Source organism: Bufo bufo, chromosome 8, assembly GCF_905171765.1.
Source record: "Bufo bufo chromosome 8, aBufBuf1.1, whole genome shotgun sequence".
NCBI classification, from domain to species: domain Eukaryota; kingdom Metazoa; phylum Chordata; class Amphibia; order Anura; family Bufonidae; genus Bufo; species Bufo bufo.
Window position 1 is genome coordinate 8,516,561 of NC_053396.1, and position 22,802 is coordinate 8,539,362.

Below are 22,802 nucleotides of genomic sequence, written 5' to 3' on the forward strand. Positions count from 1 at the left end.
GGGTAAAACAGGAACTCTTTATTGAACACACAGCATTGACTTATATACACATGACATACTGAGGACATGACACAGCAGCCAATCCTGTACAGTTTATACACAAAACTAACCCTATTAAACAAACACAATGGCATTGTCTGTGATGCAATTAACAAACACACTGGCATTGTCTTTGACGCAATCAACAATGAACATGCAAACAGATATCTTCACCCCCTCCATAATGAATGAATGGGAAGAGGAGACACGTGATGGGATTATCTCCTGAGTGTATCATAGGAGTCGGCTGCTATTATAATCAACTATCTTAATCCCATCACTAACACAATCAGTGGGAGTCTCAGTGCAGAGTTAACCCTTTTTGTGTTGCTGAATCCACACCATGCCTTTTTAATTGGCAATAGGAAATATGTGGCATATAAATTACACACATAAATCAGGGTTCATAGTTCCTTGTAACCCCAAAAGGTCTGAGGGGGTCTCCATAGTTCTCGGTCCATAGTCTGTAGGAAGGAGGCTGGCCCTCAGGCTTCTCCAGCAGCCCCAGTGACGGTTCAGTCCGTCACATTTCTCCCCTCCCAACAGTAGACTAACCAGGTACCTGACCTCCTGTCGGTCGGTGCCTGAGTTAGTCGAGTAGCCCACTATAAACAAACACTGGTCCTGTTGAACTCTGGGGCCTGGCTCTGTTCTGTATGTCCCCAGCTGTTGAGTGGGCATCTGCTACTCCTTGCTTCATTGTTGTTCTCTAGCTTGGAGCTGTAGGTACTTGGTGGGCAGAGGCCGACTGCGCTCTGCCCAGATGCCAGCTCTTCCGCTGGGGTAGCCAGTGGGGAGTCAGCCTCTGGACAAGAGGATAGGGGAGGGCAGAGGCCAACTGCGCTCTGCCCAGATGCCAGCTCTTCTGCTGGGGTAGCCTGTGGGGAGTCAGGCTCTGGAGAAGAGGATAGGGGAGGGCAGAGGCCAACTGCGCTCTGCCCAGATGCCAGCTCTTCTGCTGGGGTAGCCTGTGGCGAGTCAGGCTCTGGAGAAGAGGATAGGGGATGGCAGAGGCCAAATGCGTTCTGTCCAGATGCCAGCTCTTCCGCTGGGATGGGGTCAGGGAATCCTGCCCCGAGGACCTTGTTGCGGATCAGCTGTGGAGAGGAGGGATCGTTTACCTCCTCCTCCTGGCATTCCTGCGGGGTTGGTGGGGGATCCGTACCGGCCGTCCAGCATCCCGGTAGGCCTGGTGCAGAGATTGCGGTCCCATCTGCACCATCGGAATTAGGGGTGCTGTCCCCCTGTGGTTGGGAAGAGAGACCGATTGTCTCCTCTCCCTTCAAGGTACACCCCCGCTGGGGAATGGAGACGATGCTCTCCTCTCCCTGCAAAACATACTGCCGCTGGGGAGCAGGACCGACTGTCCCTACTCCCTGAAACTCCGGCTGCCGTTGGGGATCTGGTCCGACTGCCCAGCATCCCTGTAGGCCCGGTGGAGAGATCTCGGTCCCATCTCCACCTGCCATATGGGGTTCCCCCCAGGACCAGTCTATGAGGTCCCCTACCTCTGTAGCTGGTACTGAAGCAGGGGATACTTTAGTCGGGTCTTCCCAGTAAACTTCCACAATATCCTCCCAGCTAAAGGGCTCTGGACCTGGGTCTGACACTCTGCTCTCTTGCTGAGCCCTCTCACTGTAGTGGAACAGCTGCTGGTAGTCCTGTTCCAGCTTCATCTCCCGGGTCACCAGGTGGACCAGGTCTTGCTCAATTTTGTGAGTGTCGTTCCAGTCATACCTGCTCTCCCGCCACTCAAAGAGGTCCCTGAACCGGGCTTGTGTAGGGCTCCCAAACTCAGCTCTGAAAAAGTCTCCCATAACAAGCCAGGACCATCAAACTCCTCTCCCTCTGGCTTGTCATGCTCAGCTGTCCTGGGTAGGTACTGTGCCCCATACCACCAAAGAGCCTGGTAGGCATCTTCCAGCCACAGCTCCTGCCATGCTAGGTGTTCCAATTCCTTTACCCATTCCTCCCGGGGCTGCTCTCCCAGGAAGGGCATCCGCAGGGCTACTCGCTTCTGCAACCACTGGTCTTCCGTGGGGAGTCTCTCGTCCCGCAGATACTCCACAATACTCAGTGCCTGGTACCAGATGCCTTTGCGGGCTGTATCTCGGTCATCCATGACACCCTCATCGTATTCCACTGCTGTTTCCATTATGCTGTACTGATACTAGCGTTGCCCTCAATATGTTCAATGAACGGTGTCTCCAAGCTGCTCCTCGCACTAGGACACCATCCCACTGCTGCCACCATTGTAACGGATCTCCTGGTACCCCGACCGGGTACCTCCGTCGATAGATGCTCCTAGTGCTTCCCGAGGACTCCAGGCACTCCACTCGACACCGTAAGCCCTGCAGATCCCACTAACCGCCAAAGCTTGGTTGAGGTCTCACCGTCTCCTAGCCACCCTGGACCTACGACAAGGCTCCAGTGCGTGAACCTCTCCTAAATCCAGAGAGCAGGAACAGCTCTTACAAGAGCTAATAGTATAGCCAGGGGAGTATAGCAAATCTTCAGCGTATAGCAATCCCCAGTGTCGATCAGTTACCCAAACACCAGCCTCAACATGATGAAGGGTAAAACAGGAACTCTTTATTGAACACACAGCATTGACTTATATACACATGACATACTGAGGACATGACACAGCAGCCAATCCTGTACAGTTTATACACAAAACTAACACAATGACATTGTCTGTGACGCAATTAACAAACACACTGGCATTGTCTTTGACGCAATCAACAATGAACATGCAAACAGATATCTTCACCCCCTCCATAATGAATGAATGGGAAGAGGAGATACATGTGATGGGATTATCTCCTGAGTGTATCATAGGAGTCGGCTGCTATTATAATCAACTATCTTAATCCCATCACTAACACAATCAGTGGGAGTCTCAGTGCAGAGTTAACCCTTTTTGTGTTGCTGAATCCACACCATGCCTTTTTAATGGGCAATAGGAAATATGTGGCATATAAATTACACACATAAATCAGGGTTCATAGTTCCTTGTAACCCCAAAAGGTCTGAGGGGGTCTCCATAGTTCTCGGTCCATAGTCTGTAGGAAGGAGGCTGGCCCTCGGGCTTCTCCAGCAGCCCCAGTGACGGTTCAGTCCGTCACACTGCTCATGATTCTTTCTGTGCAATCTGACAATTGCAGTGTGTGAATAACCTGCAATTGCTGCTTTCTGATGATGATCACCACTGCCACCCTGATAATTTTCAGTATACGGTTTATGTTCGTCATCTGTAAAGTTTCAGAGCTGAGCAGCAGAGGCCTCAGAGAGGGGACATGTGCCTCGGAGACTAACGCCTTCCTTGGTGCCAGCTCTGGTTATGCCCGCATTGATCCGTGGACCTGCAATGGACTGTACTGCACACAGGTTTCTCTGGGTACTTGCTGTGGATGGAGCTCAGGATATACAGTATGTTCCTAATGCATCATCCATAATTAACCTTCTCAACTGTATATAACCGGGGCGACGAGACGGGGATAAGACTCACGGATGAGCCGGGTCGCAGAATGACATGCGGCCCTCATATAATGCTTCATCACCGCAATCAGTAAGAAGATCTTAAGTGCTGCCCTTGGGCATATCAGAGAGATTGCGCTCATTATTCATTTATCTACTCAGTGCGTGCTGGAAAATGCTACCCTTCGAGGCACAGCTCCAATGAGACAGCGGAGATCTGCCTCTGCTGACCTGAATTAACGTGGGATGTGATCGAGTGCATGACCACAAATCTTACAAGAGGCACCAATGTCAAAAAGTGTCCTTCTACACCAATCATTTCCTAATACCTGGAGAATAATTGCCTCCCAATATGCCTGTGTCCCTCACAGAGGTTGCACTTACCTGGCTGCACTGCACCCGCGTCGCTTCTGAAGCCTGCATGGCCACTGCATCTCCCCGTCGTGGGCAGGGTGGATCTCAGACAATAGCGGGCCACGATGGGAATGAGCCACCCTAGCGTCACCCGCGATGCTAGGGAGGCTTGTTCCCGTTGTGGCCTGCTATTCTCTGACCCCTCGTATCCCTAACATGGGATGTTTTCATCTGCGCGATGGGTAGATGCAACGGAGGCCGTGAAGGCATCAGAAGCGACGCGGGTGCCGGGGAGGTAATTTAGGGATTGGATAACCCCTTTAATTAATCCAGAAACTCTGATAATTTGGCACTTGCTGTAAAGACAGAAATGCACAATTATCCTGACTTTCAGAAGACCAGAAGCAAAAAACAGGGACGAGAGAATGAGACTACATCACTGCAGGGCATGCTGGGAGTTGTAGTTCAGTCCCTCATTGGGAGTTCACTGGTCTATAAGTATATGAGAATCTCTGCACACTAAATACAACATCATCGCCTCCATCTCACATGACATATCCTGGCTGCCTCTGACCCCTGCACGGGAACGCAGCGATCCCCTTATAAAGATGTAAGATACATTGCGCTCTCGCTGGAGACAACATGGTTTGCCCTTTAAGCGAGAGACGGTAACAGATGCCCTGCCTACGCTCCGATGATATGAGGGGGTGGAATTGTGTTTGGGGAGAGCAGTGTCCTCTGTGTTTCTATCGTCTGTCCTTAAATTCCCTGCAGGATGTAAAGCTATGGAGGGAAAGAGCTGCAAATCTGCGATGTCAGCCCTAGACTGGTTCATACAATGCACAGCAGAAGAAATGATAATTGAATGATACACAATATGCCAATTCATCCCCGGCCATAGTGCTCCAGATACCTGCAGGGGACAGAACAAAGGCTCTTTTGTGTAACGGACTCAGAAGACAAAGACCTGGCGAAGTTCTGTGGCAGGAGTGGAGGACGGGGAAGGTCATTCATGAGCGCGCACAACATGTGCATCTTTCTCCCTAATGTGACCATTCTCTGGAATGGTTCCCGGAGAATCGATCTGCACTGGAATCTGTAGGATTAGAAGTCTGGCCTCAAATGTGCATGCTTACAAAATGGTAAGAAAAAGTGAAGAAAATGTCTGCTTATTTTAAAAACAGCTTCATATCTGTTCGCAGGTCATGTGAGGCACTACAGGTCAGCTCCATTTACTTCCTGGTGCAGACCTGTAATACCAGGCACAACCTGTGGGCAGATGTGGAGCTGTTTCTAGAAAAAAACTGGGAGACCTTTTAAAAGAGTTAGACTACGTGCTTACACTTTTTTTGCTTCATTTGGCCATGCCAACCACAAACCTGTCCGATGGATTCACCCAATGTATTCCATTGATGGAAGGTATAAGGGGGTTCACCCCCTGGGATTGTTCAGTCAGACCTGCGGAGGGAATAATACCTGCCTGATCCCCAGCTCTGGTTTCTGGTTCCTTTGGTCCCCTGCATCAACATCGAGTTTGACGCGGGTGACAGGTCTGCTGCAGTGGTGATGTGTTTCTGTGCGTAATGTCACAAGGGGAACACATCACTGCTGCGGCCAGCCACTGAGACTTGCAGCCAGATTGGGGAAGCAAAGTGAAGCAGGTTTTACTCTGTAGGTCCGGCCACATTGGGGCTTCTGCCACAAAGATCTCCGGGGGTGAACAACCCCCTTAACGGGGCTGTTTATCTTCTTTGGGGGAAGGGGGTCTTTTGGCAGAATTGCCTTTGTGGCTGGACATGCGGAGGGAAGCATATTTACCCTCTCCTCACTGCTGGGTCCTGCTTCTTTGCTCCCCCATTGCTGATGCAGAGCTCGGAACACCTACTGTTAACATCCATGTCTGCCAAAAGACCCCCAGAAGATGAAAAACCCCTTTAAACTGATCCACGATAGTGTAACGCATAAGCGGTGAATATATTCACCTATTTCTAATAGTATACAATCTTTTAAAGGGGCTGTGCAGTGCTAGTATGTTGATGATCTATCCTCAGATTCGTGGCTTTTTGACTCCAAGGACCCCCACCGATCTGCTGTTTAAAGAGGCCAAGATCTGGCTTGTAGTGGCAGTGCAATGTAATTACAACTGCTTGTCTCATTCAAGTGGACGTCACAGTTGTAGTTAGCATCGCTGCTGCGAGCTAGATGGTATGCAGCTAAGAAGTGACGCCGCGGCCTCATCAAACAGCTGATCGGCAGCGGTCCTCCCTGTACCCCACGCCAAACTTATACTCATGACCTATCCTGAGGATAGGTCATCAATATATACTAGCACTGCACAACCCCTTTAACCAACTGCTGGAAGACAATGAATTCCCCATTAAAAAGGCAACAGCACAATAAAGCACGTACCTGGCGCCTCCTCCTCCTAGTACTAGTGCGATGGTGTTCCCTGTAAGTACACGGGCCAGGCGGGAGAAATCACAGTGACGGTCTGGTGGCTTCTGATACACGCGCTCGTACATCTCAATCTGCCAAAATGGGGGAAGCAAATAATATACAACTGTCAGTTTGTCTGCAGGTCCAATACTAATATCATAGAGGGAGCGATGCATAAAAAAGCAGCCAGTTTTGTAGGTGAAGATAATGTAAGGCTACATGTCTGCAAAGTAAAACATTCATTTCTCTGCTGATTCCCTCCACCTGCTCCTTAATCATATACACAATTCAATCAGGGATCTACGTGAGAATTGTCAACGCTTTGTGAAAACCGAGAACAATTAAATCCCAAAACTAGATTTTATAGCAGACACAAACACTCAGCGGCTGCGCAGCGGTCGGATGGTGAAAGCTTGACAGGGAAAACGGTTTCTATAGTAACTCTGACATTATAGTCATTTACAGTGCCGGTGCCCACCTAATTCACACATGGCCACCGAGGCACTCTAAGCATTTGATGTACAGTACAGGTATACTGGCAATACTGCCGCCCGCTCTCATTATTAACCCCCTCATGACCAATAATGTGGACTAAATGTGCCAAAACAATGCCTTCTATGGACGACGTGCGGCACAGATTAGCTGCCATACGGCACCAAAACAGGACTAGTATCTGTTAATTTTTTTTTATAGATGGAAATAAGCGCACTCTGAGCACTATGTTTACCACTTTTTAGGAGGAGATCATTTTAATTCCCTGTTGTTTCAGGGAAAATAAACGGACAAAGTGCCGGCTCAATCTCTTTAATCGTATTTCCTGGACAAATCGCAGCTTGGGTAACCATGGGTCTACTATCCTGTACTCAAATAATACTGTGAGTACAGAGGACCCGTGGCTGAGCTTCAACTCACAGAAAATATTTATTCATATAGCGACACCATATTTCGCAGCGCTTCACAAATTGATAGGGTTCATGTACAAAACAAAACTAACTGGCTAATATACAACTGAAAGACTAGGAGTCAGGGCCCTGCTCGCAAGAGCTTACAATCTATGAGGAATTGGGGGTGACACATAAGGTAGTTGATTGTGATAAGTAGGATTCAAGCCATTATTGAACTGACAGGAGTGGTGCCGGCCGATCTGCTTCAGGTTTGGGACTAATAGAGGATCGAGTTCAGGCCAGAGGAGTTGGTGGGGGAAGATTTAGGCGGGAAAAGTCAGTTTAGGTAGCTTAGTAATCCTGCTTGATAAGATGAGTTTTTAAGGCACATTTGAAGGTGGAGAAGTTGTGAATTGACCTAGTATTCCGGGGCGGAGTATTCCAGAGAGTAGGTGCAGCTCGAGAAAAATCTAGAAGACGGGAGTGAGAGGTACGAATTATGGAGGTTATTAATCTTAGGTCGCTAACAGAACGGAGAGCAGGAGTAGGGTGGTAGATGGAGATGAGGGAGGAGATGTATGGAGATGCAGCACTGTGGAGAGCACGAGTAGGGTGGTAGATGGAGATGAGGGAGGAGATGTATGGAGGTGCAGCACTGTGGAGAGCAGGAGTAGGGTGGTAGATGGAGATGAGGGAGGAGATGTATGGAGGTGCAGCACTGTGGAGAGCAGGAGTAGGGTGGTAGATGGAGATGAGATGTATGGAGGTGCAGCACTGTGGAGAGCAGGAGTAGGGTGGTAGATGGAGATGATGGAGGAGATGCAACACTGTGGAGAGCACGAGTAGGGTGGTAGATGGAGATGAGATGTATGGAGGTGCAGCACTGTGGAGAGCAGGAGTAGGGTGGTAGATGGAGATGATGGAGGAGATGCAACACTGTGGAGAGCACGAGTAGGGTGGTAGATGGAGATGAGGGAGGAGATGTATGGAGGTGCAGCACTGTGGAGAGCACGAGTAGGGTGGTAGATGGAGATGAGGGAGGAGATGAATGGAGGTGCAGCACTGTGGAGAGCAGGAGTAGGGTGGTAGATGGAGATGAGGGAGGAGATGAATGGAGGTGCAGCACTGTGGAGAGCAGGAGTAGGGTGGTAGATGGAGATGAGGGAGGAGATGTATGGAGATGCAGCACTGTGGAGAGCAGGAGTAGGGTGGTAGATGGAGATGAGGGAGGAGATGTATGGAGGTGCAGCACTGTGGAGAGCAGGGGCAGGGTGGTAGATGGAGATGAGGGAGGAGATGTATGGAGGTGCAGCACTGTGGAGAGCAGGAGTAGGGTGGTAGATTGAGATGATGGAGGAGATGCAACACTGTGGAGAGCACGAGTAGGGTGGTAGATGGAGATGAGGGAGATGATGTATGGAGGTGCGGCACTGTGGAGAGCACGAGTAGGGTGGTAGATGGAGATGAGGGAGGAGATGTATGAAGGTGCGGCACTGTGGAGAGCACAAGTAGGGTGGTAGGTGGAGATGAGGGAGGAGATGTATGGAGGTGCAGCACTGTGGAGAGCACGAGTAGGGTGGTAGATGGAGATGAGGGAGGAGATGTATGAAGGTGCGGCACTGTGGAGAGCACAAGTAGGGTGGTAGATGGAGATGAGGGAGGAGATGTATGAAGGTGCAGCACTGTGGAGAGCACGAGTAGGGTGGTAGATGGAGATGAGGGAGGAGATGTATGAAGGTGCGGCACTGTGGAGAGCACAAGTAGGGTGGTAGGTGGAGATGAGGGAGGAGATGTATGGAGGTGCAGCACTGTGGAGAGCACGAGTAGGGTGGTAGATGGAGATGAGGGAGGAGATGTATGAAGGTGCGGCACTGTGGAGAGCACAAGTAGGGTGGTAGGTGGAGATGAGGGAGGAGATGTATGGAGGTGCAGCACTGTGGAGAGCACGAGTAGGGTGCTAGATGGAGATAAGGGAGGAGATGTATGGAGGTGCAGCACTGTGGAGAGCACGAGTAGGGTGCTAGATGGAGATAAGGGAGGAGATGTATGGAGGTGCAGCACTGTGGAGAGCTTTGTGGGTGAGAAGTTTGAACTGTATTCTGTGGTGGATGGGCAACCAGTGAAGTGACTGGCACAGACTAGTAGCATCTGTGTAGCGGTTGGTTGGATGGATAGATGAGCCTGGGTGCAGCATTTAGGACAGACTGAAGAGGGGAGAGTTTAGTGAGAGGGAGACCGATTTGTAATGCGTTGCAGCAGTCAAGACGTGAATGAATCAAGGCAACAACAAGAGTTTTTGCCATTTCTACGGTAAGAAAAGGGCGGATCACTATAATGCAGGGAGTTCGGGTCAGCCCAGGAAAATCAGCCATTACCCGGACCCGCAAATGCTCATTCAAAACTGGCCTTACTCCATTTTGTGGCTGAACTCCTTACCAGTTTTGGCAGACTCCTCTTGGAGAAAACTCTGTGAGGGCAGCGCAGGTGTAGATGACCGGAGCACCAGCTCCTCATATTCAACCAGTCGACCGTGCGGGATGGCGGGGGCCCATCCTCTTTATGGAGAAGGATGAGCTGTTTCTGCGCCCGGACTGCTGTGTTCTCCAACATTTTTTCAAGCTGTCATAGGGGAGAAAAAAAAGAACGGAAATAAGTGAGTAATGGACCTCACTAAAATGGAAGCTTCTTGTATTAAAATGTTAATAAAACCCCTTTAAAAAGACTCCAAAATGGGAGTATATCCTTTCATTTGTCCATTTACACTTCAGGTCTTGGCTGTCAGGGCTGCCTACGATATCGATGCAGAATGCCTGTAAACAGTTAATGTTATTCAGCCTGGTACCAGCCGTTCACTGAACACAATCGCTGCAGCCGTCATTGCTGAACCTTGTTAGACGCACACAGAATATATGGTTTTGAGAAGCCGAGCTCTCTGATGATTACATGAGCCCGCTACACGTCCGGGCAGGATCTTTAATAAAGTGGAAATCAAACCAATACTTCAGTTACAAAACTCCAAGGCCATTAATTTCATATGGCGCAGGCTGGCAATATAAAACCACCAGCGTTATATTCTGGTCATGTCTGAACCACAGTGACCCATACATGTAAACACTTGGGGCGGCTCAGCTGCCATGGAGCCATTAGGATCAGCATTAAATTCCGAAAATTGCTAGTTTCAGAACCTTTTCATAACAAATTTTCTAATATAAGGAGCGGTACCATGGATAAGGCTGCAGGGAAATTACATTACCTAATGCTGCCCCAAAATACAAGAGGCATCAAGGTCGACTCTGTGAGCAGCCCCTTCTCAGCATACAGGCTGCCTTGAATGGAGCGTACAATTTAGGCTACTTTCACACTACCGTTCAGAGCGGGTCCGTCTGGTGTCTGCTCAGACGGATCCGCTCCTATAATGCAGACGTTTGTATCCGTTCAGAACGGATCCGTCTGCATTATAGTTTGAAAAAAATTCTAAGTGTGAAAGTAGCCTGAACGGATCCGTCCAGACTTTACATTGAAAGTCAATGGGGGCGGATCAGTTTGAAGATTGAGCCATATGGTGTCATCTTCAAACGGATCCGCCCCTATTGACTTCCATTGTAAGTCTGGACGGATCCGCTTGCCTCCGCACGGCCAGGCGGACACCCGAACGCTGCAAGCAGCGTTCAGGTGTCCGCTCGCTGAGCGGAGCGGAGGATGAACGCTGGCAGACTGATGCATTCTCAGCGGATCCGCGTCCACTCAGAATGCATTAGGGCTGGAAGGATGCGTTCGGGGCCGCTCGTGAGCCCCTTCAAACGGAGCTCACGAGCGGACACCCGAACGCAGGTGTGAAAGTAGCCTTACTGCAGCCTCTGAGCAGCCCCTTCTCAGCATACAGGCTGCCATGAATGGCGCGTACAATTTTCTGCAGCCTCTGAGCAGCCCCTTCTCAAGATACAGGCTGCCATGAATGGAGCGTACAATTTACTGCAGCCTCTGAGCAGCCCCTTCTCAGGATACAGGCTGCCATGAATGGAGCGTACAATTTACTGCAGCCCCTTCTCAGCATACAGGCTGCCATGAATGGCGCGTACAATTTTCTGCAGCCTCTGAGCAGCCCCTTCTCAAGATACAGGCTGCCATGAATGGAGCGTACAATTTACTGCAGCCTCTGAGCAGCCCCTTCTCAAGATACAGGCTGCCATGAATGGAGCGTACAATTTACTGCAGCCTCTGAGCAGCCCCTTCTCAGCATACAGGCTGCCATGAATGGAGCGTACAATTTACTGCAGCCTCTGAGCAGCCCCTTCTCAAGATACAGGCTGCCATGAATGGAGCGTACAATTTACTGCAGCCTCTGAGCAGCCCCTTCTCAGGATACAGGCTGCCATGAATGGAGCGTACAATTTACTGCAGCCTCTGAGCAGCCCCTTCTCAGCATACAGGCTGCCATGAATGGAGCGTACAATTTACTGCAGCCTCTGAGCAGCCCCTTCTCAGCATACAGGCTGCCATGAATGGAGCGTACAATTTACTGCAGCCTCTGAGCAGCCCCTTCTCAGCATACAGGCTGCCATGAATGGAGCGTACAATTTACTGCAGCCTCTGAGCAGCCCCTTCTCAGCATACAGGCTGCCATGAATGGCGCGTACAATTTACTGCAGGACAGTGGTAAGAAAGCTGCAGGCTTATTACAGTATTGCTTCAGTGTGTACAGGGAGCGATTCTGAGAAACACAGAGGCAGATTGACTTCGTTTCCTATAGTAAAACTGTTGAGCTGCTGCAGGCCCCGATGCTTTTGAAAAGTGTCAAAAGTTGCAAATATAGTGTGCAACATTTATTGAGCCATAAAAGTGGCATAAATCCTTTCATATATGTGCCCATTACATTAGAAAATAGTATACAGTGTGCATCTGTACATCCGGGCTGGTACTGCAGCTCACATGCATGGATGCGCCACTGTGGCTGGAAAAATACTGAAGGTGCCATAGCGATAGTCATTCTGCTGATCGATGGAAGTTGTGGGTGTCATACACACAACAGTATGGCACTGATGGCCCCCTTCATTTCCGATAACTTATTGATGGCAGCCCCTCTTAGGTTAGCAAACCTCGATGTTAACAGTCTATGTCCACGCTCACCTCTCCAACAGTAGGCTCCTGCTCTCCCAGCCCCACGATGAGGATGCAGTCAGCTTGTCGAATGCAGCGCTGCGTCCAAGGCGTGAGATAATAGTCAGACTGATACAGGACAATTCGGTGGATGTCTTCTTGTTGGCCAAGCCAGCTAGAAAGTCTGTACTCATGGACGCTGTGAATGAAGAGATGTTTAGATGAAGACCACAACCACTGGATAAGTACCACGGAGATGCTCTTCATGGCAGGATGAATGTTACTGCATCACCTGCTAGTTGTGCCCGCTGTTACTAAGCATCAACCATTACCAGACTTTCCTTTCACAACAATAGGCTCCAACCTGTGGCTCTCCAGCTGCTGGAAGAGCGGAAGTCTCCAGCTATCAGGGAATGCTGGGATTTGTAGTTTAGCAACAGTTGCTGAGAGCCGCAGGTTGAAGACTGCCATTTTACAATGTATGACGACTTTAAATAGTGCTGGCAGCCAGTGTGTATTACATAAACTGTATCAGAAGAAGTGGAAGAGAAATGTAGTGGGGGTCAGTGATAGTAGAGGATCCTGGAGAAAGCTCGGCCCACAATAAGGACCAGTACATCAGTATCTTACAGGATAAGTTGAGACATTCAGCACGGCGTCTGTACTGACCTGTCGAGAGCGGCCGATCCCAGACGCTGCTTGATATTGTCACTGGTGAGCAGCAAAGTGGGGCCTAAAGAGCAGAGACAAAACCATTATAGCGCATCCTCTTACTGCATATAACACACACAAGTCCATCTACAACAAGCATAATGTAGCCATCGGATCTGTAGGAAGCAGCTGCTTTGTAGTCTAAGATCAATATTTTAATACAACTCACTGCTTCCCCCGGCATTAATGAAACATGGAGGTCACTGGGGGGACTAACGTGTCCCTACAATTCATAACGTCCGAGATATTATTTCCTCCACGTCTGAGAGACTTTATATTTATGACTTCTGTGACCGCATTTTCTTTTATGTCGGCCTGAACGGTTCACTGGGAACATAACATCTGATGATCGTGTAGCCTTAACAGGCCTGACAAAGGCGCAATACCGCCTGCATGGCGAGAAGCGGCAGGCATGATTTAGCCTCTTGTATGGCTGTTGAAGTATCGCTGGTCTCGCTGATCCGCTTAAATCCATTTCATCAGAACTGCTGATAACGGAGAGTTCAGCGGAAGATTATCCCTGACCTATATTTCACCTAAATTCTCGTCTCAATAGAGAGAAGCATAACATCAGGATACGCCATCCCTGACTGATCCAACTGCCGGGAACTCATCATCATTTTCACTTGTATGAAAAGGGGAAGGGTCACAGAAGTTTACCTGGAACTTGCTCCTGATGGAGATCCCAGTGTCACACCCCCAATTAGTCAAGTGCTTTGCTTCCATTGTGTATGACCTTTCAGCTGCATTGCCCTCCGTGCTCGGAGCTCCGTCAGATCCTGGAAGTGAATAACTCTACATTTATGGACCCGACGCCCTTTGAACATGATGCAGGGGGACGGGAACTCTGCTTCAGTGACACAACAAAGCACCCAAGAGAACTCCATTTACTGTCAGTCGCCCCCTGCCCCCTCAGCAGATGTAAAACTAAATGTCAACGTCATCCCCTTCCCACGTCGGCCGCTACGTGAGCAATCTGGACAAAGCACCCCAGACTCCGGTGACACAAAGCAATGCTACCTTATTGGTCACAGTGCTTGGTGTACTATCCTGCTTCCTGGCAACGATAAGGTTAATTATATTAAATATTCTGCAAAATGCCGGGGGCGGACGACATGAATAATACACAGAGTTTTAACTGGGAAATGGACACCTGCGTCAAAGCTGAAAGTGCCAAGAGGAGCCCTGAATGCCAGCCATACCAAGACCTAATCGCCAGCTGCGGCAGTCACCACAGACACATGGGACCCTCCCCTGGAAAAGTGTCTGCCATATGTACCCAGAGAAATGGGACTGTGAACATGGCTGACATCAAGAAGCAACGGTATTGGCGTAAAAAATGACTAAGGGCTCGTTCAAATGAACGTGTGCTGCCCGTTGCGTATTGCATTTGCGGATCCGCAATACACAGGCACCGTTCCGTGTGCATTCCGCATCACGGATGTGGACCTATTCACTTCAATGGGTCCGCAAATCCGGAGATGCGGAATGGAAAACTACGGAAGCACTAAGGAGTGCTTTCCGGGGTTCTGTGCCTCAGCACTGCAAAAAGATAGAACATGCTCTATCTTTTTGCGGAACGGAGGGATCGTTGACCCATTCAAGTGAATGGGTCCACGATCCCCATGCGGCTGGGCCACAGTCTGTGCCCGTGCATTGCAGACTGCAATTTACGGTCCACAGCACGGGCTTCACACGGTCGTGTGAACGAGCCCTAAGCCATATCTTACTACTAATACTCTAATGGCTGCCATTATGGTGCCAATATGGAGGATTACCCAGCTATCCAGGCAAAATATAATCAAGCAAGGCAATCCACAACCTGTCCCCTCTATTCAGCTCTAACCTAATGGCTTCATGCATCCCTACACGAAATGTACGATCCTCACAAGATCTCCTTCTCTGCTCCTTGCACAATTGTCTCCAAGATTTCTCCTGTGCTTCCTCCATATTCTCAAGCTCACTATCTCAACCGGTCAGACTCTCCTCCAACCTTCACAAGCAACCTAAAAATCTGACCCTGGTGCACACTGATTGCAGCTGTGCTAGAAAAGAAAGGATATTGCCGGGGAGGGAGGTAAATGGAGCAAATGTTATCTTGTGGCGGCCATGAGCCGAGCCGTAAAGAGCGCGACAACCTTAGAAGAGATCATCGTCAGAACCCTGCGGTGGTGCTAAAGAAAGAGCCGTGGGAGGTAAGTGTACACTGCATTTCCTGGGACCAGGTCCCTGTTACCGAAGTCTCCTTGGAAACTGTGAAGAATTGATAACCTATGTTATTATCACTCATTTTAAATCACACACGCGTAGTCGAAAAGCAAGTGGGCCGAATCGCTTGCAGGAAGGAGGAGGATGACAAATAAACCATCTTCACATACAGACTCACAAGCTACGAATGGAAAGAGGCAGCAAAATAGCAAATACACGACACTGAATGGATTACTTTATTATTCCCTGAACTTGGCACCAACTAAAAACTGTGGGTAAAAAGCCTTTACTACGGACATAAATCTGCTTCCTATCATTACTTTCCAGGAAGATCTTAGGCTACATGGAATCTCTGCCAACTGGTCTGATACTGGCGCTGCCAAGTTGTTATACGCTAAAAGGATGAGGACAGGAATAAGTAATATTTGCAGCGCACCTCTGACTCTCACACAAATCTCTCTGGTCTGCAGCCGACTCAATGAATTTACAGCCGAATCCGATCTATTGCTGAGGGCAGGCATCCTCACACTGCGGCCCTCCAGCTGTTGTAAAACTACAACTCCCACAATGCCCTGCTGTAGGCTGTTTGGGCATGCTGGGAGTTGTAGTTTTTCAACAGCTGGAGGGCCGCAGTTTGAGGATGCCTGGCTGAGGGAATGTAAAAGGGAAAGCGAAAATGAACTTCTGAGAGGTCTCGGATACATAAGAGGAGACATGTCTGATCTCAGGCCAGGGCGATCTATAATGTGCTCACACTCCTTCGGCACGGCTCAGAGATTTCTGCTGCTGGAAACCTGACATTGCTCCACCAATATGACCCTCTCATCTGTATCCATGACGCATCAGATCCAGTGTGGTGACATATACCAGCCCATACTGGGACTATATACACCAGTCCAGGGCACTGTGGTTTGTAGATGCAAATTGACAGCGCCCACAGCAGGTCATCGTCCTCACACTCATCTCCAACATTTCATTATTGTGCTGCTGATTCTCTACTTTAATTTAAAAAAATGTATTTAATTACAAACCCACTTGTGTCCATTCCCCACTTACCAAATCACTAGATGACTAAATAATGGATGGCGCAGCTCAGCGGGTAGCTCTGCTTTCTTGTAGTACGATGGGTCAAATCTAACCACGGCAACATTAGCGTGAAAATTGGGTCCAGGAGTGACTTACCTACAGCGCAAAGCGCGTGTTTCAGCTCCAGGGTGAAGGCTGTAAGAGGAACGTCCTCAGATACTGGCAATATGGCTACTGTGGAGAGGTTACTGGATGGATTCCCGGAATCCCATTTGCTGCCGGCGGTGTGAAGGCCGAAGCCGTGACCTGCAGATGGGAGAAAATAATGGGGGGGTTAACATATATTCATTGGTGCTGCATTGGGCGCCAAATGCAGACGATAAGACGTTTAACCGTCTGAAAGGCCTTTACATGGGCGCCAAAAAATTATTATTCCTTCCACTAGTATCTGTGGTTTTACCAGATATCTCCCTAAGGGTAGGGCCAAGCAAGCTGTGGCGGTATTATTAGAGACGGATTGTTGATGGCCACAAAATGCCATTGCAACTGCCACATTGCTCCCCAGCCTGGAACGTATGGGAGAGAAGGAACGGTCACTAAGAGAAGACGATCGCTGCCCTCATTCTGTCATCCACCGATAAGTCATTTACTAGATTGCACTGGAAACGGCGACTACAAAGCATCTTCTTGTCACTTCAAAAAAGGTGGGAAGAAAGAAAACCTACATACAACATGGCAGACGGCTATAATAGGGAAAAGCATGCAAGGCATCTGGAGGTGGAAACTCACATCTCATTGTTCTATTATGTACGATCACAGGGAGGGGGGGGGGGGGGGGGGTCGTTACCAGTCAGTAACCGCTACGCTCATGGTTTATTACATCTGCGCGTTCATTTATATGTATATTTATGCAGTGCATGATACAGGCAGAGAGGCTGCAGATAGACCCAGGAATAGACAGGGTTAAACCTGGGGCAGATACTAGCAGCTGAATCCTTTACAAAACGCTCGAGTTATGCAACGTGTTCATTGTGGAAAGCAGCAAGTCTTCCGTCTTTAAAAAGACTCGGCGCCGGCTGGGGGTCTGGTCTGTGCCGCGGGGGCCTGCTCTTTATACCTCGCTGCTTCGCCTCGGGGCCTGCTGGGAATACTTTCAATAAGATACCTCAAACACGTTCGTTTAGAGCAAAGGGAAAAAAAGAATTGAAAAGATAAAAAAATATAAAAAAAGTAAAGTACAATGGAGTCTCGGCTCATACAATTTTCAAGTGAAATGGAATCTGCCCCTCGCAGGTCAGCGCGAAAAGACGGCTGGGATTTACGTGACAATGACTGATGAGACAGCGAAGTGCTGATTCACGGTGGAGCCCGGCGGAGGATTCCTACGCTGTACGGCGGGGAGGTTTATTGTGATTAACAAGCGGAGAATACACCGGATAATTAGGCAGAATTCGTCCCCGTGTGTAACCATATAATCCCTGAGTGTCAGCGCAAAAGCTGATGTTACCGGATATGGGTCATCGCTCAAAATAATGAGTGTAACAAAGTTACATAGATTTTGGGGGCACCCCTGATATTACATACATTACGCAGCACCTTATTCTTCTCCTTACTGACACTAGATCACGAACAGACAGTTGGTCTGAGGATTTGAGTGGCCTCCATCTTTATCAGAACGCCGGCTTCAATCATCTCTTGCTTTAAGGCTTGAGAATCAGGCAAACACTCCATAGGAACATAGCAGCCATTATACGGTCACTGCTACACACAGAGATTTCGTGAATCAGTAAAGATGAACAGAGATGTTTTTTTAGTTATTCTCCACATAAACCCCCAGTAAAGCACTTACCAGTTTGGTAATTTTTTAATCAGAATTTTTTTTATGTTTTCCTATTAGATTCCTGTTGATTTAAATGGGGAGGACGGCCAAGAAGTCGTAGGAGATTAAGAAGTCACCATATAGATAAAAGGGGAGGGAGGGGTATCCTTAAAGTTGGCAATACACTTCAGAGCTATTCCTCCTGACCCTCTGCATACAAGTGTACCAGTTGGCTGTGCATGCATGTGTTTTCAATGGGGAGTAAGTTGCCAGACCCCTCTGTCCCTCCAGCCACCCCTGGCGGCAGCTTCTCTGTCCCAGTAGGTTTGGACATGTTAAACTCCGACATCCCTGACGTGTGGGTGGAGAGTCAGGAGGCCCAACACACATTAGATGGTCAGCCGGGCCTGTTTGGCAGACATTAGTCCAATGTGTATTGCCAGCCATAGTCAACCTGTCACATGCTCTGCTCAGGACGCCATTTTATCTACTGAGACCAGCATTGAGTGTGGTTTGCAGTCATGGGAGACAACAAGGCATAGCCAGAGAGCAGTGGACACCACAGACCCCCTAATAATTCCAGTGCATGCCCTGATGCAGGGATATCAGCTAACCTCTAAGCAAGGGGGTGCTCCTGGGGCCCCTTATAATCAGGCAGCACAACCCGTAGGGATTGGCCATACATACAGAGCCATGACCATAGTTTGTTCCTCCCAAAACTGGTTCAAAAGGTCAGAAAACTTCTTAGGCCTCTTTCACACTTGCGTTGTCCGGATCCGGCGTGTACTCCACTTGCCGGAATTACACTCCGGATCCGGAAAAACGCAAGTGTACTGAAAGCATTTGAAGACGGAACCGTCTTCCAAATGCGTTCAGTGTTACTATGGCACCCAGGACGCTATTAAAGTCCTGGTTGCCATAGTAGGTGCGGGGAGCGGTATACTTACAGTCCGTGCGGCTCCCCGGGCGCTCCAGAATGACGTCAGAGCGCCCCATGCGCATGGATGACGTGATCCATGTGATCACATGATCCATGAGCTTGGGGCGCCCTGACGTCACTCTGGAGCGCCCGGGGAGCCGCACGGACGGTAAGTACACTGCTCCCCACTCCCCACTACACTTTACCATGACTGCCAGGACTTTAGCGTCCCGGCAGCCATGGTAACCACTCTGAAAAAGCTAAACGTCGGATCCGGTAATGCGCCGAAACGACGTTTAGCTTAAGGCCGGATCCGGATCAATGCCTTTCAATGGGCATTAATTCCGGATCCGGCCTTGTGGCAAGTGTTCCGGATTTTTGGCCGGAGCAAAAAGCGCAGCATGCTGCGGTATTTTCTCCGGCCAAAAAACGTTCCGTTCCGGAACTGAAGACATCCTGATGCATCCTGAACGGATTTCTCTCCATTCAGAATGCATTAGGATAATCCTGATCAGGATTCTTCCGGCATAGAGCCCCGACGACGGAACTCTATGCCGGAACACAACAACGCAGGTGTGAAAGAGCCCTTAGACAAACATTTTATTTAGAAGTGACATCTAATCATTCGCACCGCAGCGAAAAACTGTGCATGAAGCAAAGACAAGTGAACCTCCGGAGTCAAACCTGTGGCTCCTGGACAGGCTCAGCCGCTGTGTGCAAGGGCTAATGCCACAAACTGCCACAAGCAGCACCCACCAGCGATGCAAGTAAATGTCACTTACCAGACGAGCGATTGTTTGCACTCAGCTGGGACAGATGAGTCACCGCATCGTAACCAAGGAAACATCCCGAGCAGGCGGATTATAGTCACTGACCGAACAGCGGGAACAGGTTATGTGGAAAAGCTTCAGCCGGCAGTACAGAAAGCAGCAATAACCACATTCTGATGGGGCACAAGAGACGCCATGTCGGGGCAAAGAGCGCTGCAGGGGTTAGCTTGCTGCCAGGATCTCAATTTTTCAATCAATGCGCTGACCCCTCAGGTGAATTAATAATAACATTATTACCCGGATGCCGCTTGTTATCTCCTATAAAAAGGAATTGCAATGTCTCAGCGAGGAAGGAAGTGCGATGACCACCGGCCGCGTCCTGAAGTGGCCGTCTATAGGTATACTGTAAAGAACAGTGCTCTGCATGCTCTCCAGTTCTTGTGACACTACAAGTCTCAGCATGCATGAAGGGTATAGGTTGCTGCGCCGTGTTGTAGCTTCACAGCTGCTGGATAGCGGCTTCATAACACTAGACTGATATTTGGGGGCCCGAGAAGGTCCTAAACATGCAGCCGGAGGAAGGGAAAGTACAGCCTCCTGGACGTTATGGGGTATTGTGCCTCGAAAAACATTCTACATTTTTCAAACCAGCGCCTAGTTCTGAATACAATTGCAATTATATGCAATAAAAAAAATTGTGTAGTCACTGAGCTGTAAAATGTATCTGTATAGCGCCATCTGCTGTTTGTTCTTTTGCTTATTTCATGTCCACGTCAATGAGGTGGTTGCACACGTGCTCAGTTTAAATCTTCAACTGTCACCAGTCATAGGGACAGTACAGGGAAAGAGCTACTGGAGAAAGGACACGCCCCCTGAGCTGTCATAAGGAGAGAGCAGCAGCTGAAAGGACAGCCCCCCCCCGGAGATAAAGCAGGTCCTAATTGTTGTTTTTTAAAGACGACCTCAAATGCTTTATAGGGCCACACGTTTCAAGAGAGGACTGCTCTCCTCGTCCAGGATGCTCTTGTAATGCGTAAGACAATAACAGCTCAAAATCATCTTTAAAATCCCCTTTCTGGTCCTGTCTTGACTCTGTAAGTGCCCGCTGCACACCCTGCCTTCTTTATCCTATTGATACCAACGCATTTCACAGTCCTACAACTGAATGACCATCATGAACATACAGGGAAGGTTAACGAGCGCGCCTGACGATCACCAGGACTAGATATCTCAGAGGCTGATCACGGAGACCGTACATGAGTTTCCATAGGTAATAGCATACAGCATTTCAGAGCAGTATGGCAATGTGCACAGCTCTTTCCTTCCCGTCTCACGTGCCTGGCATTCTCTGCCTTCGTCTGTATGTGTGGAGATAATGAGTAAATGATTTACGACGAGCTGGCTCTCCGCCACCCTCCTAAATATGCCAATTCAGCACTTTGCCAACTGGAGAGATTAAAGCCAGCCAAGTGCTGCTTCTCACCTGTAAGGGGCCCATTGACCTGCTGCAAGCTGCCAAGGATCTTCTCTCCAAGTAGATGGATAAGTCGGGTCACCACCTGAATGGAGAAAAACCTGTGAATTAATTTCTGAGAGTTTTGGCCAATTTACTATACACTATCAATCTGGTAATAGCAGGGGAGCCTGGCGTAAAAAAGGGTGACTATTGATTTTCTATGCATTTCGGTAATTGAGTTTCATCTGAATTATCTCTCACTGTTACTATGTCCGTCCTCAAAGGATACTGTCCTGTGCCTGTGGTATTGATTAACCCTTACATAACCATTTTATGCATCGTGATATATTTCAGAGGACAAGTAACATACACAATGTTATAATAATTACCAAATAATGGAGTTATGGCCCTCTATCTGAAATATATGAGTGTGTATACGCAGAGGCAGAAGCTCCGTGTACTGTGGGTCACTTCCTCTAGTCCCGTGTATAGATCTGCTATTCTTCTGTACGTTTCTATGGCCTCAGGGAGAAAACTGCCAAAACCAGCGTGTAATTCAAAAAACCTTTGTGGACGGTCTCTGTAGTGGCATGCCTTCAAGTCAGCTACAAATTATTCCGCGAGCCTCGGGTCCTCGCCAATGTATTAGATGTGACACCACAGTGCGGATGTGAGATGTCTGGGCGCTGAGGGGAGCTGAAAGTGGAGCCCTCCAATACAGAGACCGTCAGAAATAATCTCAGCTGAAAAAGACAATTGCCATCAGGAAAGAACATGAAGTTTAACAACTCCTGACTCACAAAACTAGTAAACTGGATCACGTGCACGCAGCAGCTCCCGTGACCCAGTAACTACTATTCTGTAAGATATAATTTTGTCAAGTCTATTACCCTCCTGTAGTCTAAAAATGTGCTGGGAGATGAACTACAAGGGCATATTCACGTGGCAGATTTGTGAGGAGGATTCTGGTGTGCCAAAATCCACTTAACATAAGCCCATTGGTTTTAATGGGAATTTGCTCCACAATTCATATGGTGCAGATTTTTCCAGACAGTGTATTTAAAACCTGCTTTGTGGGAATACAAAACCTTGGCCTGTCCTTTCTTGTCCTTGTGAGAATCAGCCTCAGATTTATGCTGCAGGTCCCAATGGAAAAATATATGCTGGATTTTTCCTAACATGAATTTCCATTGTGTGAACATGCCCAAGATAGAGGGGTCACGCCACATGCTCTGCATTCACATATAACATACCCTTGAGTCCCTTTTCTTGCAGTTCTATGGTTCAGGAATTACATTCATGAACCAAGAAGCTAGGGATGCCCAGTACTATAGGCCTCTATTAGAGAGGAGTGCTGCACGGAAGGACGCAGAAGATAAAAGGGAAATGAAACTGGAAGATAATAACGTTATAAAGCTTGTGCTTATTGTGGGGCAACGTGGTTGTAGCTAGGTTATAATGTGCGACATACCTGCGGGAACTTGCGTTTGATGGATGTCAGTGCCCCCTCGGGTAGTTTAGCAAGCTCGGAGTCCCTTACGGCATGGACTGTTGTGGCTCTGGGTTGGTGCGTTAAGGCTTCCACCTGCATTCACAATGAGAG

General features: G+C 48.8%; 1 protein-coding gene across 6 annotated transcripts in view; it reads right to left on the minus strand.

Annotated features, from left to right (window-relative positions):
* PNPLA7 (patatin like phospholipase domain containing 7) overlaps positions 1–22,802 on the minus strand; it is a 151,936-nt gene that overhangs the window by 26,967 nt on the left and 102,167 nt on the right. For all 6 annotated transcript variants that reach the window (XM_040406056.1, XM_040406057.1, XM_040406058.1 and 3 more), the window contains 7 exons: positions 22,671–22,784; positions 21,227–21,302; positions 16,392–16,541; positions 12,960–13,023; positions 12,321–12,489; positions 9,630–9,812; positions 6,283–6,401 (listed from right to left, as the gene is read on the minus strand). In XM_040406056.1, coding sequence (XP_040261990.1) covers positions 6,283–6,401; positions 9,630–9,812; positions 12,321–12,489; positions 12,960–13,023; positions 16,392–16,541; positions 21,227–21,302; positions 22,671–22,784 — 875 coding nt within the window. The remainder of the gene's footprint in view (positions 1–6,282; positions 6,402–9,629; positions 9,813–12,320; positions 12,490–12,959; positions 13,024–16,391; positions 16,542–21,226; positions 21,303–22,670; positions 22,785–22,802) is intronic.